The following is a 19,742-nucleotide window of genomic DNA, read 5'->3' on the forward strand; positions in this document are numbered from 1 at the left end:
AAGAGACCAATGTTTGTCTAAGTAGTTTCAAGCTTCCAGTTGTTTGAGTTTACAGCAGTCAGTTCTCTCGGGTCAACAAATAATGACAGCAGTGGTCATGTCACATCATTGAAAGTGCTTTCTACATCAGTTACCTCTGACATAAAGGCTCTAAAAGCATAAAGTTAAACCACAAATTGCCGAAAAGACATGTAATTTCCAAAATAGATGAATAGACTATAAACGCACATATTTTATATACATATTGTTTTAATGGCTTTAAGTATAATGCCTGCTCTCAGCTCTGGTCCTTAGATTAATTCAGTCATGGCCATAGGGTCATAAACGGGATAATGTCAACTCTGAGAGACTCTTTCTGTTTTTATGAGGTATTTCTTCGGTTAAGGAAAGAAGAGATTGTTGAGCAGAGAAAGAGGGCTCTTTTTTATAAACAATTTAAATGCCCAAGGAAAAAAAATATCTGTAATTACTTGTGAACATGTCAGTTCTAATCTTTCATAGATTAAATTAGGATGTAGACAATCTCTCTGAAGATAAGGGAACTATATTATCAAGTAAAATAACTCAAAGGAGCCAAGTTAAAAGGTTTTGCTATCTAAAATGTGGCAAATGAGCATAGATATGAGCATTTGTGTGTGATCTCATGATCATCCAGCTATCAGGGATGCAGGCTGGTTGGAGGCAATTTACAAATGATCTAAAAATTGTCAGGGAAAAACCGACATGGGCCACTGCCCTTAACGGCAAAGACAGGTCTGACACTTTCCATTATGACTATAAGTTCCGCCTGGGCTGTTTCACAATTTCATGGTTTTGCTTTGTCTGCAGTATCAGCCCTCAGTGGACCTCTGGGAACTATTTTTAACATTATATCATGCAGTCCGTGCTAATTCGCCGTTCTTTCAAAATTGCCCCTGACATCCAGCAAAACTCACACTGTAAAACTGTGTGGCTAAATAACCATCAAGCAGAAATGTGTTTCATTTGCAAAAGTGGCAAATGTGGTTGAGCAATTATTGATTGATCGGGAAGATTCAAACTACTCCTTTACAGATAATACTGTCTTTAAAGGGGCAGTTCACACAAACATTAAAAATCTGTCACCATTTACTCACCCTCATGTTGTTCCGAACCAGGCAGCATGACTACTTGTGAAGAAAGAAAAAAAGAAAAATTGAAGAGGTTTTGGGGTTACTGAAGCATTTAAGCTTCAAAAAGGACACAAAATCATTATATTTTCAAACTTCTAAAGACATACTACAGAAACAGACCGAATTTAAGTCAATTTTACTAACTGCCCTGTTGAAAAAACCAGCATATGCTGGTTAGGTATGTTTTGACGCTGGGATGCTGGTTTAAGCTGGTCCTTTGCTGGTTTATGCTGGTCCTTTTGTTGGTTTATGCTGGTCATGTGCTGGCAAAGGACCAGCATAAACCAGCAAAAGGACCAGTTTAAACCAGCAAAGGACCAGCTTAAACCAGCAAAGGACCAGCTTAAACCAGCATCCCAGCGTCAAAACATACCTAACCAGCATATGCTGTTTTTTCACAGGGTGCCAATCTGTCCACTCCAGCTCCGTGAATGAATCGTTTTTTTTTTTTTAATCTTTTGTAAAATCTTTTCAATTAATCGGTTGATCTGTTTTTTACAAAGCCAGTAATGATTCGTTCACAAATCTTTCTTGAGGTCATTTCACACATGATCCGATAGTAGTCGTTAAAAATTCACTGCAGGTTAAGATTATTAGTGAATAAATATACTTAAAGCTTGGTCTGTTCCTCTCACATTTGTGAAATGGATTGTTTCGACTCGAAAAGATTCGAAAAGCACAATTCACTCATGAATCAGACATCGCTACAAAAGGCAGCACTATGTGAGTTTGAATGGATGTCAAAATTCTCAATGAATAATACTGCCTTAAATTTCAGCCTGTTTTAATTGTGTGACTAAAAAAACCTCGAAATGTAATGCGTGGTATCTGCTTTATTATTGGAAGAAAAAAAAAAACGAATTAATTGTGACATATTTGCCAGAATGCATAATCCCCAATATGTAACAATACCAGAACGTTATTAACAGCTTCTCAGTTCAAATACGCCTATTTTATAACATTTTTAATAAGGACTGCCAATTCATCATTCTAACAAACATTTGAGGAAACAGAAAGAGAGATAGAACTTAAAGAGAGGAAGAGATATGCAGCTAACACTGACACAAACTTTCTTTTAAGACTCTTCTGACCACTTCTAAGTACATACGCGGTCAAACATTCCTCAGACAGTAGCGCAAAGCATCTCATGTTTCTGGCCTGTCAAGAACATTAGCTCTTTGCCACTTTTTGAACAAGTTCAGATACATTTTTCAGGCTTATAGCGCATGGGACTGTGGTCATGGTTTACGTATAAATATATGAAAAACACATATGTACTATCCAGCAGCTAAAATAACAGTCTGAGTCTACGAGTAATATGATATTCTTAAATCTTATTGCTTAAACAGCAGCGCTATTGACAGAATGATGGTTTAGAATGCAAACACAGAGCAAAGCTTGAACTAGAGATGCAAAAGCGTTTCCCCACTGTTTAAAATCCCAATTCGAAGATGGAAATCGAAATGATTCCTTGAATTTTCATAAGCCCTGTCATTAGCAATGAGGTGTATCAGTAAGCGAGACTAGCCAGTTGGATCCTGTGGATGATCTGTGGTCTTTTGCATTAATGCACGGAGCAGATGGCGAGTGTGTTGGTGTCTAATCTGAGTCAGAAATCACAGAATGCTCTGATAATGAAGAACCAAGAGCTGTCAATCAAATCTTTCACAGAAATACTCTTTAATTTCCAATACAGGACAAAAATCAACAAATTAACGTGCATGCCTTTACTGTTTTCTCTACATTATGCTTAGTACATAAATGATTCTATTGATACAAAATATAAAAATATGTGGTACATCATTTACAGATAATTTACATTACATACTTAACTTAGTGAATTTCTTCATTCAATTGCCTATATACATCTTATCAACGGAATTGTCAGCCCAAAGCTAACACCATACAAAAAAAAACAAAAAAACATCACTGTGCCTGAATGGATTACATAACAAAAAATTGCACATTAGCTGTAACAAATGCGGCAACAGTGCTGCGGATTTAATATTTAAGAAGTCCTTAAAAAAAGTGTAACATCCAGAATAATTCAGAAATATCACATGGGAAAGCATGCATATTCAACTAAGCTGTGAACAAATTAAATGACTGCGTATTATTCACTGATAGCCTCACAACACCGAAAAGCCTTTCAAACTATAGGGACGGGGAAAAAATCTTGTGCAAGGTTGTGCAGGATGCAGCAGGTGCGACTTTTAGGATATAATGCAGTTCTTGCTTTTCCTACGTTTGCGCGTGTGTAACTGTCCTCGGCTTCCAAACGGACCGGATGCGCCCAGTCCTGAAGAGTTGTATTTGCGTAGCAGCTCTTCGCTGTTCATGTACCTCAGCTGGACCGGTCTGGGAATGGGCTCGCCCAGAAAATACCCTTCATCTTCTGACTCGGAAGATGAGGAACAGGTCGAGCACCAGTCGTCATCGTAATCGTACTGGTCCCACGAATAAGGGCCCTGGTGTCGGTGCAGTGTGGGGTTTTGAAGCGTTAGGTCGGAGGTTGTCCGAGGGCAAGGTCTGAAAGGCTGCTGTCTCAGCCTGCTGCTTCCACTACCGTAGTTGTCCCGTGACCCACGGGGTGGAGGGAATTGGTCATAATCCTCACGCACATGAAGCTGAGATCGTTTCGGAGCTGGGCGACGCTCGGCAGCAAGGTTAAGTGCGTTGTCCGAACGGGAGCGCCTGGAACGGCGAGAGCGATGGTGGTGGTGTCGACGCCGTGGCTCCTGATGGTCGATGCTGTGCCGGCGGGTGCGTTCACTCATGGGTGGTAGACGGGCATTGTTGGCGTTGCTTACCAAACTTACGCGATCCTCCTCCTGATAGGCAAAACCAGGTGGCAAAGCATTGATTCCAGGTTGTTCACGAGGGTATTGCACAGGGAATTTGACTTGCACCGGGGCTTCAAGCTCCAGGTAGGGCTGTGCGGAGTTCAAGCTGCGAAGAGATTCAGAGCTGTGGAACTGCACAGAGGAGCTAAGGGTGCCCATGTTACTCTTTTCAGACACATTCATGCCAGAATCTTTGCTCAAATCTGGCATTGAGAAGCGAGACAAGTGCTCTTGCTGTTTACTGCCTCCATCTGCAGAGGTACCTGTAGAGTGTAAACACATGCAAGACAACTGTAATATTCTCTTGCATCCCCAACTGAGTGTGACAATAAGTTGACAAAAAATAAAGATTTTTAGAGGTTCGTTCAAATTCATAACAAGGATGCGTTAAATTGATCAAGTGACGGAGAAGACTTTTACATTACATTTCTATTATTTCAAATAAATGCTGTTCTTTTGAACTTTCTATTCATCAAAGAATCATGAAAAAATGTATAACGGTTTCTGCAAATATATTAAGCAGCACGATGGTGTTCAATTTTGAAAATAAGAAGAACATTTTCTTACAAATATAAGAAGGACACTGAAGACTGGAGTAATGGCTGCTGAAAATTCAGCTTCGCCACCACAGGAATACATTCAATTAAAATAGAAAAGCTAATTTAAATTCTAATAATATTTTCAAATCTTACTGTTTTTATTGTATTTGTGATCAAATAAATGCATCCTTGTAAGCATAAGGGACTTCTTTCAAAAACACTTAAAAAATGTCTTAACTTTTGAATGGTAGTGTAAAATACACATACATATATATATTAGTGTTGTCAAACAATTAATCGTGATTAATCGCATCCAAAATAAAAGTTTTTGTTTACCCTGTAGCATTAGATAGAGCCAGTGACTCCATAGATCCATGTGGTGTCTGCTCTAGTGGTGTGAGATGTTCACTAAAGCCAAGTGTACTAATGGGGTTCCTGCTACGGCCCATCTGCGGTCCAACATCCCTCTCCTTCTCCCTCTGGAATACATGCAGGCTGACTGAGCGCTTATCCATAAAGCTGTTGTGTGGAACCTCTTGAAAGCTCGCCTGGGTTCGCAGTGCAGGTGGGTAATAGTCCTCAGGTCTGGGTTGGAACCAGTTTTCATTCAAAGACTGTCCTTTCAGAGCAGATACTGGGGGTCTCTTGGAGGCCACAGGCTCCTTTGGCCTTGGATCTGCTGGGTGACCAGGGGACAGATTTGAAGAATAGGAAGTCCGGATGTTGCACTGACTGAGCAAATGAAGAGGGTTTGAAGAGAGTTCATTACGGCTCTCGAACCCATACATCTCAGCTGGCGGCTTCCAGGATGGAGATTCTCTGTTCAGGCTTGGAGTTTGACTGGATAGGCTAAGCAAATCCATTTGCAGGGACAGCGGGTCAACGTCAGCAGAGTAATGCCCGGCTGAACCTTTTCCTCCCTGGTTCCCATCTCCTCCGCTACCACCATTATTGCTCTTGTTGGATTTGGAGCTGCTGCGCCTGGCCTCACGTGAACGGGCGCTCTGAAATGCAGAATCTGAGGAATCAGAGCCGTTTTGGTCATCGCCAACGCTACACGCCCGAGAACAGAAGATCTGACCCTGCTTGGGTAGAAAAGGACGACCGAGCAGGGACTTCTTACAACGAGCACAGCTAAAACAGGCTTCGGTGGCATGCCAGTGCTGGCCATCATATGTCATCTGACCCTGGTCAATACCTGCACGATCAGAAGATATGAATTACACACAGATCACATGCACCTATACCAAAAATCTAAAATATGTAGAGATTGCTCATAAACTATGGGTCAATGACACACAAAAGAGCCCACAATAAAGAAAAAGGAAAAACCATCTAGTTTAAAACATGCCAGGTAAAATATCATATAGTTTGATCTTTTTATGAGACTTACTGACCTTTATACACATACACATCATAAAGATCTAAAAAGATTTCAAATATTGATAAGCAGTGAAGCAGTCTCTAAAACTTTTGTAGTGATAAGGAAAAAAAATAATATAGACATTACAAATTACGTATTTAAATCTTAATATACATATACGTATGTATATTTAAATATTTATTCATTATATATAAACTTATACGATATTATATATATACAGTGGGTACGGAAAGTATTCAGACCCCCTTAAATTTTTCAGTATTTATATTAATATAATTGTATAAACATAACGTATTTTTCTTAAATATATACATGCGTGTGTATTTATATATACATACATAATAAATATACACAGTGCACACACATATATTATGTAAACAAAAACTTTTATTTTGGATGTGATTAATCTTTTGACTATAACAGAGTGAAAAATTTAAGGGGGTCTGAATACTTTCCGTACCCACTGTATATATATATATATATATATATATATAGGATATATGTAGGACAAAATGAAAATTAGCGTTGTGTCAATGATTTCTATATTGCATTTCAGCAAATGCGCAGAGTAGTCCTTTAGATACAAGAGCAATTAACAGCACTGTGTAAAAATTTGAATAGTTACATAAGCTTAAAAATGTGTGGATTTTGAATGACAGCTACTTCATGTAAACAAACACAGAACAAAGATGTCTTTGAAGGATTGTGTCCTTGTGAGGTGTAGACGTGTTTGGAGAAAACTGATTATATGGTGTGCCGCATATTGCAGAAATGCATTCGATTTTAATCACAGCTCTCTTTAAGCAGCCACACTTTAATGGACAACATCTGTTTTGAAAACCTACACTGTTGCTTCCTGTTTATAATCAGTTTCACAAAATTACTTTCTGTGGTTCTATGTGGAAAGTAATTCCAGACTGAATTTCTGCGAAACAAGCTGCCAAAAAGCTAAATGTGAAGGCCAGACTAAACTATCAACTCGCAATGCTGCTCTTCTTGTTTAATATCTTTTAACAAGATATTAGACAAAGACAAAAAGCAGGTCAGTCGTCTCTTGGCAGTTGCTACAGGGCCATTTCTGCAAGAGCAAAGTGGACTGGCTTAGCGTGGACATGAGAGGATTCCAGGTTGGCACTGATAGATGGGCTCTTACCGATGTGTTCCCCGCAGGAGTCGCAGTACTCTGCGTACAGGGACTCAAAGCAGGTGCAGCAGTACGGCCGGCCCTCTTTCATGATGTAACGCTGGCCGCCCAGAACAGTCTCGCACTCGAAACAGCAAAAGTGCTTCATGTGCCAGTGCCTGCCCTCTGCCTCTGTGCACTCATCTGCAAAAATGATCTAAGAGACAGATAAGAGATAAGAGTGAAACCATTTTTCTGCAGGGGAAGTGGCAGGACTAAAGCTAAAGGCTCCGCTGAGGCAACAGACTGAGCTGCAGCACAGCAGTAACTATTATCACTATAGAGATCAAGTTCTGTAACCATGGTAATCATGCAATATATTCAGCTGTCTTTACACAAAATGAGAACTAGAGAAACAGGGCTCATTGTGTGCAATCTTTAACTACACAATGAGAGACGTCTCAATTTTTAACATTTTACGGCAAATTAAGCAAATCGCTTTTCTATAGCATTTTAAGGGTGCGATCACATTTGCTTTTGTATGGTGAAATTTCATAAGTGAAGTGCTATCATCTCAATAGGAATCCACGCGATTGAAAATTTTGAATGAGAGGCAGGAGGGAAAAAAATTCTCACATGGAGTTCACAATGGATTCATGTTTGTTCAACTTTCTACACCAAATTTCACTGTGTTTACCAATGTGTAGTTCTGACCACACCTTAAGATGATTAAAGGCATAGTTCACCAAAAAATAAAAATAGTTCTGAAAATGTACTTACCCTCACGTCATCCAAGGTGATTTTGTTTCTTTATTGGAACAGATTTGGAGAAATTTTGCATTACATCACTTGCTCACCAAAGGATCCTCTGCAGTGAATGGGTGCCGTCAGAATGAGAGTCCAAACAGCTGATAAAAAACCATCACAATAATCCACAAGTAATCCACATGACTCCAGTCCATCAATGAATGTCTTGGCAAGTGAAAAGCTGCATGTTTTTTAGAAACAAATCCATCACTGAGGTGTTTTAACTTCAAACCATCGCTTGTGGATTATTATGATGCCTTCATCAGCTGTTTTAACCCTCAGTCTGACGGCACCCATTTACTGCAGATTTGCACTTTCTCCAAATCTGTTCCAATGAGGAAACAAAATCATCTTGGATGGCCTGCGATGGCCTAATGGTTAATTAGCACATCCAATATACAAACTAACGTAAAGACGTTCATGTCCTGTAATGGCAAGGAGAGAGTATCTAACCTCATCGCAGGCTGAACAGCGAGGTTTGAGTCTCTCAGCATGGTGGCGGCCGCAGAAGATCTTCCCATCCTGGTAGAAGTAGATAAGATCCACCAGTAGCTCGTCGCACATGCTGCACACAAAGCATTGTGGGTGCCAGCACACCCCGTGGCCTGCCCGTGACGCAAAGACGGCAATGTCACCTCCGTTTATCTGCCCCCCACACTGAAAACGAGAAAAAGGGATGGAGATGTTTAAAGGGTAGGAAGGAAAGTTAAAAAGAAAATGTTGTTGATAGTTTTAGGTCATTTAGCAGCATGGTAAATCAATAATAATTATGTTAGATTAATATTTTGTGCTTACAGACTGGCTATTTGTCTACCAACTGATTAGATAAAACCAACTAAAATAAAAGTAAAAGTTTTGATACAAAGTAAAAAAAAAACAACAACTTTAAAACCGCACCTCGAGAATTTTGAATTTAATGTATTCTTGCTGAATAAAAGTATTAATTTCTTCCAAAAAAATATCTTACTGATCCAAAACTTGTAGTGTATTTTTGCACATTCAGTGACAAAGCACAGAGAAAAAAAATTATAACAAATGGCCACCATATTGTTTCTGAAAAGAGAAGGGAACAGCTGATATTAGCTGGTTTCTTCATTAAAGCTCTCCTTCAGCATTTTCCAATATAGCGCTATGGGGAAAGTCAAAAAATGTTTAATGGGATAGACAGATGCGTGCAACTACCCACAAAAAACACACACTTGCGTGTCAGTTACCTTCAAGACCAATATTTATCGGAAGGATTGCATCTTTTCAACAGAGCTGAGGGCTAAATGGGGGCTTTAGCCTATATCTTTAAGAGTGTCACCGCAGAGGATAAATTTAAAACATGCGAAAAAAGCCAAACTGTGTCAGTGTGACATCTGTTCCTAAGAAGTAACAGAAGGAGAAATAAACAAGGCAGGTGGTCATAGACATGCATATCCAGCTTAGATTCAGCTCTAATTCACTTACTGGCACTTACACGACATCCCAGGTTGGCTAACACACACAAAACCAGAGGAAGCCTTAAAGCCGACAACGAAAATAAGCAGCTAAGAACAAAACTACCCGTTTCAATGAACCACTGAAGCTGATCTCTTCCTCCACCCAAAACCACGATTCATTCGGATATCACGCTTGCACACCTGTTCACAGATCGCTCCAGTCATGGTAACCGGGAAAGGCCTGACGTTACCGCGGCCCAGGTTCTCCCTCTTCCTCTGGTTGCTGAAGAGCTTCAGCTCTCGTTTTTCCTCATCATCCAGACTGTTACAGTATCGCACCTGCGCAACAAGAGCTCAGGTCAGCGGTGTCACATAAACATGGCCACACTTCGCAAATGATGGCATGTACAAACACACATGCATTCTGAATGGTGACCTTTTCATGTGAGACCCCAAGCTGATCTTACCTCATTGTCATGTGGGGGGAGCTGATGAAGAAGCTGCTTGATGCGATGCTTCTCCCCAGGACTGTTCACGTATGGTACTTTATCCTCCGGCAAAGAGCTGTAGTACTGATGTACCTGGAATGACATTGGAAAACAACAGCAGCTTTTTTAAATAAAATAAAATTAAATAGCTATCGTTTAAATAAATACAATTATTGTTTAAATAAAATTTTTGTTTAAAAAAATTATTTTGATGCTTTGGTGACAAGTCACAAACAGAGGTGAATTCAAAATAGTTTATTCTACTAAATAAATAAATGTATAAAGGATTATTATTAAAATAAAATGATATTTTTACATGATAAAAATCAAACACTTGGATTGATTTTGGTTCATGGTTAAATGAATAAATAAATTAATAATAATAATAATAAAAACAAAAAAAATAAACAATTTTATTTTATTACTACAATCAATCAATTACAACACTTTGAGTGCATTTCTTGTTTTTACACAGTTTGTTAATAAAAACAGTTGGATTTTGGCACTTGAGGGACAAAGTCTCAAACTGAGGGGTGAATTATTTTAAACATGATTTATGCTAAGAAATGAATAATAATAATAATATTGAAATAAATACAATTTAAAACAAATAATGAAGCACCAGCAAGTTTCAGACAGTCTGAAACACAGGGGTGGAATTTCTACATGCCTGTTGTTGTTAACCCCTTCCCCCCCATTTTGCCCAACGTCCTTGCTTTTCACACACTTATACACACAGCTATAACAGTCAGAGTGATTTATGGATGAGCAATGCATGAGTTAATGGAATCGGCTCCTTCTATCCCCCCTGATGTGCTTATATGGAGGACTCTTTATCTCAAGATAATAAGAATGTATGACCAGAGCTCATCCCAACGTAATTAGCCATATGAGGTTTACATTTTTTTGGACGAAAATGGACATTATCACAGTTGTCTATTTAACATAATGAAATTGAAGTGTAATTACATCACACATTGCATTTTATAATTGGCCAAATAATTGAGAACACAAGTCTGCATTACACAATAATATAATTGCCTATTGACTCGTGGCTGGAGTATTGTTTTGGAAAGCAAACAGGCCAGGGAGGAATCCAGACTTAGTAGGAGCAATAATAAGGTCCTGCAGCCTCAGACCACCCATCCAAACCTATTACACAGATTTGATGGCCTAATGGCTTAATCTGATATATAGCAGGGGCCATCTGCCTCTGTCACACATACCATATAAACTGCAAGGTATAAGAAACAGTGCTAAAGAGCAACTGAGAACTGTAATGAAACAGATCATGAAAAAAACACATGCAAGCAGCATTTTTCACTATGACCGAGCATAGCAGCAACAACAGTGTTATTAAAACTAAAACTGTTACTTTTTAAAAAATGAAATAATAAAACAAATATTAGAAGAAAAACTTCAAGAATAGAAAAACTAGGCAACTAAGTGAAATTAAGTGCACACTTGGATTTTGGCACTTGGGTAATTAAACAAAAACTTAAAAATAGAAATGTTTGAAACAAAAACTAATTAAAAATGACAAAGCACTTTAGAAAATTACAAAAACTTCAATTGAAAATAAGATGAAAGCTGAAAATATAAAAGTCCTTGATTTGGAATCTGCAATCTTTGCACTGGAAATTACAGACATTAAGGCCAATTACCTGAGCTACAAATAAGCTGCAGAAAAAAAAAAGCATCATAACTCTGATGGGCACAAATTGCAGCTACGTTTGGTGCCGCTAGGGGTGCAAATATTAAACCTTCGCCTTCAAAGAACAACATAAATGTGGTATTATTACTCTGCATTGCCTGTGTTTTTACAGAGCAGTGCGAACGACTGATATGTAAAGACACGGATGAAATATTGTTCATCTCAGAGTCCCATCAAAATGTGTTTTTACAGGAAACATTTGGGATACATTCTGAAACAAAATCATCAGCTTCTTCGGTGAGGTGTGGGATTTGTTTTCAGAGCTCCGTCCATGTCCGGTGTTTAATGCCTCCCTGTAATAAGGAGCTGTCTCTTTAAATGAGCTGATGGCTCTTTTGTTGCTTGTGTTGGCCGGTACGGTGTCAGCAAGGGGTTTCTGAAGGACCAGTGCAGAGGTTCTTTTGGGATAGCTGAAAATTTCACGAAACACCAACTGTGGTCTGATCCTGGTAAATTACAGTGCAGACATCCAACAATAACACGCTCCCCAGGCCAGCAAAAGAACTGTTGTGACGCAGTGATCAGAAGGACATGGACCCACAGCCCAAAGCACTCACACAGAGGAACAGCTTGTGGAAATAACTATAATCAGCAGGAAGGGATCTGGCAACCCGCCCTGGTGTCAAGGGACCTGGCAACTGCATTTTGTGTCAGAGAGAGGCTGAACAAAATGCAAATGCTCTTGATTTGAGGGCAAACTAACCAGAGCCCAAACAGCTGTTTTCCATTGAATAAATAAAGGCAATGCCTTAGAGAAAGGAGGCATAGCATACGTTGGATGACAGTAAATCTGCACCAAAATTTGTTGATGGAAAAAAAAAATGTAATACATGTTATTTGAACAATAATCAAGTTTTAAATGAACTGGCTACACATTCACTAGCACTAACATCTAGAGCTGCGACACAAATTTCCTGATTCTGATTCACAAATTCTTGATTCGATTCGTTATTTAAATTATAATATACATTTTGCTTACGTATGAAAGAATTTATCTTTCTTATATTAGGCACTATAAAGAACCAACTCATTAGAATAATTTGTATCAGCAACTGAACAACACTGGTAATGCTGTATATTTTTGAGTCATTTGTTTGTAAATTGGCTACACTGATCACATAGTATGTCACTGATTAACTGTAAAGAACCAGTTCATAAGTTCAATCTGTAAATTGAGATTCACCAAGTTGTACATTATTTACTAAAAAGAACTCACTTATAAGAGTCATTTGTTCAGGAATCGGCCTACAGTGGTTACGGGACATACTTGTTTTGTATGCAGCCCATCTGGAATATACAGCAGATATAACAGTATATTTAGGAAAACAGGAAAAAAGATCTGTAGCAAGTAGAGCTGCTTAGATGACTCAAAATGATGGGCCAATACATTTCTTACCAGCTAATTGGATTATACGACTAATTCCACTCATGTGAGCATTTGAGAACACGGAAACAAACATGGTTGGTGTCTTCACTGCAAAGACCAAATTTTTTAATATTTGTTGGATAATGATTTTTGTGCAGATGTTCACACTTTCAAATGAATCTGGTACAAAAAAAATGTTTTCCCTCGCAGCCAACATAATCAGTTTCTGGAATCTTACAGCAAAACATGCTTTCTTGTTCTAAACCAGATCCCAAATGTTCTGAAACGCATAGCAGAGCTGCCATCTTATCTTATTATGAATGTGGATGGCCTACATTTCCACTCTATGTCTAAGCAAAGCTAATTTGTCATGGCCTGAGGTAATCACTGTCTCTGGGTGAAACTGCAGACAGCAGCTTTCAAAGCACAGAGAAAGGCATAATTAATAACTTGCTAATAACATGCATGGACACAGAGTTCTTGTATCCCAGCAACTTCGTCCCATCCATCTGCCTGAATGGTGAAAAACTGACTTAAACCAGAGCCTCTACAAACCGAGGGCTCTTGGAATATATCCTAGAGAACCATTTATCAGTGAAACACAGAATAACTAGGAGATTCTACTATATATACACTGACTACCATCATTTTTATCAAAGTATTTATAATAAACAAGAGATGATAAAAAAAAAAGTGTCTGCCATCAGTCTTTCCTAGATGGGATTATTCAGACAGGCAAATGTGAATAAATAAACTAGAACTGATCAGATGCACATCATGTGGCCTCCAAAGACCCAATATAGTCTACAGCCGTTGCAGATGGTGGAGGTGCTTTATTGCTTATTGACCTGCTTTGCTGTCGCATTAACAAGACTTTTTTTTCAGTTCATCGAGAAAATGAAACTCGCATCTATAAATGATTTCACTGGCCCATAAAGAGTTCTACACACACCGGTGCCTAATAAACCCCATACACCAACCTTCTAAAGCCAAGAATTGCTATAGAAACAAAATGAGAGATCATAAAGAGACATTCATCTCAAAGGTATTTCAATTCTGAACATTTAAAACCTTGTGAAATTTCATGCAGAATGCCTCAATGCTTCAAACATTCCAATGAAAATAAAAACTACATTGTTAACATACTGCATTCCATTTATCAACCCAGTAAGATTTTTTTATTGTTTTTTAAAGTCTTTTATGCTCACCGAGGCTGCATTTATTTGATTGAAAATACAGTAAAAACAGTAATACAATGAAATATGATTACAATTTAAAATAACTTTATTTTAATATATTTAATTATGGCAAAGCAGATTTTTCAGCAGCCATTACTCCAGTCTTCAGTGTCACATGATCCTTTAGAAATCATTCTAATATGCCGATCGCTGACATTTCTTTTTTATCAATGTTAAAAACATTTGTGTTGCTTAATATTTTTGTGGAAACCATGATACATTTTTTTCAGGATTCTTTTTAGAAAAGTACAAAGTTTAAAAGCATTTTATTTATTTTATTGTTTTACACTGTGTATTTGCTGTCACTTCTGATCAATTTAACACGTTTTTGCAGAAAAAATAAACAAACATACACTCTTTTAAATAGCACTGTAAGTCTGATTTGGGTACAGCGGGGGAAAAATGTGTTTACCTGTTCAGGTTTGAGTCCGGGCGGCACCCAGGCATACTCCTCCAGAGCACAGCCCGAGTCATCATCGGATGTAGAGTTCCTCTGGAAGTCGTACATCAGCTTGGTCACCGTCTTCTCCATCTCTAGAGGCATGACAGTCACAACATGCTCCTCTCGAGGGCACTTACAGTGGAGACAGATTTTCCTAAAATAGCCAAGAAAACAACTGTCAAAAAAACGATTTAAATAGTACACTCTGCCATTTGTTTATTTTCAAAGAAAAGCATCTCGGTTAACAGTCATGATTAGGTTATGGTTAGACATTAGACCATTGAATGGACAGTTTACTCCATCTTCCATTTACTTTTCACATTTCACATTAATATATTATCTTATAAAAATAAGCTCTTCATCCTGAGTTGTCCAAGTCAACTCTGGAAACAATTTTATCTGGTTATGTCAGCATCTTTATGGTAAAATAAGTTTATTATATAGGCTAAACTTGCATGTCAGAATTTTCTGAATAAAATCACATTAACAGCAATTTATCTCAATAAGATGCATTTCTGACACATTTAAACACTTATTTCTCAGCTCTCTCCCTCAAACAGTAAACTCATTTAACACAACAAAGAATGAGCGATACATGAGATGCATACAACAAATTGACTTTGTGCTAATATCTCAAGTTACAATTAAACCTCTCAAGCAACTCTCCCACACAGCTTTTCTCTTTTTATCAATTTGCATTGTCAATCAACATATCCACATTTGGTTAGAACAAGCAGCCGCCCAAAGATTCCAACAAAATCCCTCAACACGTCCAATGACTCATGTCACGATGAAACACACACTCCACCAGTCAAACACGCAGCGTCTGGTTAGTGTCCAGACAAGCAGACACAGGCGTCAAGCTCTGCCAAAACCACACTTTCTGAGCAAGCCGGCCAGTTGGTCAGATTAACTAACCTCTTAGACCAAGGGAAGAGAAAACAAGCCGCCCACTTAGGACCAATCCCATTAGCACCTCAGAGGCCTGACAGGCTGTAAGGTGTCAAAGACAGACACCGGCCAGTAACACAATGATTGACTGACGTTTCACATCGGCCAGATGGTTAACTTAAGGACACATTTAATCTATAGAATCATCTACGTCAAAGAACTCTAGTTGCTATGGAAGCAAGACAGAAAAAAAGTGTCTGTTGGTTCAGTTTAAGCCATAAGCAGATCTGTGTCATCATGCTTCTATTGTCCTAAGGATACGAAGAGTGAGTCATAGTATTTCTTCTACAAGCTTGCAATTGACATGTCTAAACCATCAAGTGAATTAACAAGCACTTAAATGTAAGATTTCAATTGGATTAAAACAATTATTTGTCTTTTCCAAATTTCACGGAAATACTCACCAGTCCTGTTTTTGTGATCTGACTAACAGATAATGGAACTGCAGCTTGGCTTTATCTAGCACACATATATGGCCTTGGCATTGTGCATTTGCTTCGAAAGACAGAGGTGACATGCACCGGTTTAGGAACGCACTTATTGTTACAATTATTCAAATACTCATTGTGTCATACTTGGACTGTAGCTTAACTACACTAAAAGCCATTGTGACTCAATTATAACTATAACACAATTACAGATTCCAAAACAGGGGTTTTTAAACTGCTTCCAGGGGGCTACACAGATACATTTTGATTATGCCTTGTTAAACCTGTACCGTTCAAATGATTGGGGTAAGTAGAATTTGTTATAACTTTTTTTTCCCCCAAGAAGTCTTTTCTGCTCCACAAGGCTGGAGTTGTGCTGCTTAATGTTTTTGCATTTAAATAATCAGAATTATTTCATGAATACACATTTAAAAGAACAGGATTTATGTCTAATATAAATATTTTGTATCACTATAAATGTCTTTTGAAGTGCTAATTTCTTTAAAAAACAACAACTTTTGAATGGTAGTGTACTCTTTTTACATGAAATTCATATCTTTCTAAAATTTCCAGCAATGACTGTATTCATTTTAGAATGTTATTTCATACTAGTTGAGTCTCTATAGTATTTAAATAACACCATACAAAGACTTGTTAAACATCCCATCTGGACTTAATTTACGAATAAATTCTGTTAGGTCTCTCAGGGAAAGTTTCTCTATGACTGCCTGCAGAAAAGTCTAAACTTGCAGACAACAAACAACCTCAGGTGTCTCATTATAAAGGCCACTTTAATAACATTAAAGTCACGATGCAACAAAAGTAGCAGCAGACTCTTTCATATTGTGATGTAGATCCCAGTGAAATGAACTATCTGAAAAAAAGCAGGGACTTGATTTTAATGCGAGCTTGCAGTCGATTTTACGTAATGGGTGGGTTTTATGCGATCAAAAAGACTGGCATGTGTCACCCCAGAGAATTCCACTGTTTCACTGGAAGATCTAGTTATGAGAATGCTACAACAAGGTCAGTAACTTGCATTTAGAAAAAATTTTCATTTCATGCTGACTTTAATAATAATGTTGGCAAATAACATTCCAGTAAAATAAAACTCAAAAGAAAAACATTCCTTCACGTCAATGAAGGGGTACTTACTAATACGGGCTATGGGGTAACATGAGACAAAAACGGGTTGGGAAACACTGGCCTAGAACACAATAGTTCACTTATAAATATTTAAGATGAAGGAAACAAAAACAAGCTATAAATGGATAAAGTGCTTTAAAACCTGCATGAACCTCAAGTAGTTTAAAAGCAACTCTTTGAATCAAAATGAATGACTCCGACTAGATAGGAGGTTCTGTGGGAGGTAACGGTGAGCAGACTTATATATAGGCCATGCAGCTGGTCTCTCTGCAGTTCCAACACCCTTGAGCAAGGACAATTCACCTGCATTACTTGAGGGTGGCAACTTCACAACTCGCATTAATATTGAACAGTCACAGGAACATGGAGGCCCTCACAAACAGTCCATCTGTGAATACCAAATACTGTTAAGAAACTTATCCGCTCTCTCCAACAGTGCTTGGTCTTTCTGCAGAGCATAACAACTAGGGCTGGGTATCGATTCAGATTCCCGATTCGATTCAATTTCGATTTGCAAGCTCTCGATTAGATTAGATTAGATTTTTTGATTACATTCAGTGAATATAGTTTTAATACAAATGCTATTGATATATGAACAGTAAACATCAGTTTACAAATGGTGAATTAATAAAAAAAAATTAAGAGCCACAGGCCTGTATTTTAAACCTAGGCCTATTCTTTTTTTGTATAGGGTCCTTTTTTTAAACAATAATAGGGCCCAATAAAATGTTCTTCTTAATTTTTCTAGTAATCAGATGAAGGCATAAATCGTTAATTTAATTTATCCTAATCAAATGAAAATTAAACCCTTTTATTTTTTTGGCATACAAAGTGCTGCACAACATAGGTTTACTGTTAAAATTAAAAAGAATACAAATGTGATTATTCCTTTAAAAATAAATATTTATTAGTAGTAGTAGTAGTAGTAGTAGTAGTAGAATTGTTGTTACATTGAATCTTAAAGGTATAGTTCACCCAAAAATGAAAATTCTGTCATTATTTACTCACCCTCATGTCGTTCTAAACTCGTAAGACCTCCGTTCATCTTCGGAACACAAATTAAAATATTTTAGAAGGAATCTGAGAGCTCTCTGACCCTCCCATAGACAGCAAGGGTCCTTACACGATCAAGGTCCAGAAACATAGCAAGGACATTGGTAAAATAATCCATGTGACATCAGCGGTTCAACCGTAATTTTACGAAGTTACGAGAATACTTTTTGAGCGCAAAAGAAAAAAAAAAGACTTTATTCAACAATTCGTCTCCTCCGCATCACCCTAGCACCATTTTGGAGAGTATCCACTGAACGTAAATTGCGTATGCTGTTTTGTGTCAGCTGTGCCACGCTGTTTACGCTTTGATTCGAACGAAAACAACGTATCCGCATAGCACAGCTGACACAAAACATGACTAATCAAATCTTGTTTTAAATGTTTTCTGAAATAAATACTGGAAAAGATTGATTTGCGGCTTTTGAGAATCGATATCGAATCGACGTCATTTTAAAAAACGATTAATCTGATTTTTTTTTTTTTTTTGCTAGCCCTAATAACTAAAGTGCGGAAAACAAAAACAAAAAGGAAGCACTACAGAGCAATCCGGCACTCTCATAACTAAAAATGCATGCATATCTGGAAAGGATGAACCCATTTAACCACATTGAGATTTCTGGGATTACTATAAAAGAGTTCCATGGAGATGCTGGTCTGGTCCAGATAAATGACCTGGACAAAAATGAGGTCACCGTAACTCCCTTCTCAACCACGCAGAACGGATTGAGTGAAACTCCTTCCATGTTTTGACATGCATCGCACATGACTGCTAATTCCAGGCTCAATACCACTCCACGGTCCATTGATAATGCTTTTCCAATCATCTAAATGTGATTTGAGTTAAAAAGGACGCTGGGTTGCAACTATGCATGCTGATTTCATTACAAACGTCATGCTAAGACCAAGTCAGTATGATCTGCTAGCCTGCACTGAGAGCCTTTAGAAAGGATTTGTCCTACATAGCAAATATGGAAGACTGGGAATGTAATCTAGGGATGACATAGAAGGTTGTTATGCCCCTGAGGCATCTAGGCAGAACAGGGTAAATGTGATTTATGATCTGATCGGACAATTGCTTATTGTGGGTTAATCATTGCATTTTTAAATTGTTCAGACAACAACAGATGTGGACTTATTGTTAGCTCGAGGGAAACTTATCCCCTTGAAAACCAGGCCTATGCCACCACCAGACTATCTCATCTAATTCTTTTTAACAATAGCCTATGGCTAGACACAGTGGCATTGTCATCTTTAATACAACTGCCATTTTAAAAAAGTGAGAAACCAGGTCTGCTGTAGCCAGTGTTATTAAAGTAAACTGAAATGAAAACATTAGCTGAAAAAAAAAAAAATAAAAAAATAAAAACACAAAATTACTAAAACTTTAACAAATTACAATGAACAGAAAAAAACTAATTCGAAATATTAGTATAAACTATTATTGTATCTCAATAATGGTAAAATAACATTGGTTGTAGCTTCCAGTCTCTGATGAGGCTCCCAGGCTTTTCCATGGCATCATTCTGGATTAATTAAACAAGCTTTTTAAAGGGCAACACAGTGGAGAAGCTGGTCACAGCTGGGTGCTAGTGAAAACCAATTCACCATCTACTCTCACTTATCTTTTGTGTATATGCAACTGTGT

At 37.9% G+C, this 19,742-nt stretch overlaps 1 protein-coding gene across 4 annotated transcripts in view; it reads right to left on the minus strand.

Annotated features, from left to right (window-relative positions):
- Positions 1–2,422: 2,422 nt before the first annotated feature.
- The window catches only part of LOC107656034 (prickle-like protein 2), an 82,603-nt gene continuing 65,283 nt past the window's right edge, over positions 2,423–19,742 (minus strand). For 3 of the 4 annotated variants that reach the window (XM_016443688.1, XM_016443687.1, XM_016443690.1), the window contains exons 3-9: positions 14,490–14,673; positions 9,739–9,852; positions 9,473–9,610; positions 8,301–8,504; positions 7,071–7,257; positions 4,870–5,731; positions 2,423–4,256 (exon numbers count right to left, since the gene is read on the minus strand). In XM_016443688.1, coding sequence (XP_016299174.1) covers positions 3,365–4,256; positions 4,870–5,731; positions 7,071–7,257; positions 8,301–8,504; positions 9,473–9,610; positions 9,739–9,852; positions 14,490–14,673 — 2,581 coding nt within the window. In that variant the 3' untranslated portion in view covers positions 2,423–3,364. Of the gene's footprint in view, positions 4,257–4,869; positions 5,732–7,070; positions 7,258–8,300; positions 8,505–9,472; positions 9,611–9,738; positions 9,853–14,489; positions 14,676–19,742 lie in introns of all 4 variants that reach the window. The other variant, XM_016443691.1, reaches the window with a different exon arrangement.

The sequence above is a fragment of the Sinocyclocheilus anshuiensis genome, unplaced genomic scaffold (assembly GCF_001515605.1).
Source record: "Sinocyclocheilus anshuiensis isolate Anshui unplaced genomic scaffold, SAMN03320099.WGS_v1.1 scaffold51, whole genome shotgun sequence".
NCBI lineage: Eukaryota > Metazoa > Chordata > Actinopteri > Cypriniformes > Cyprinidae > Sinocyclocheilus > Sinocyclocheilus anshuiensis.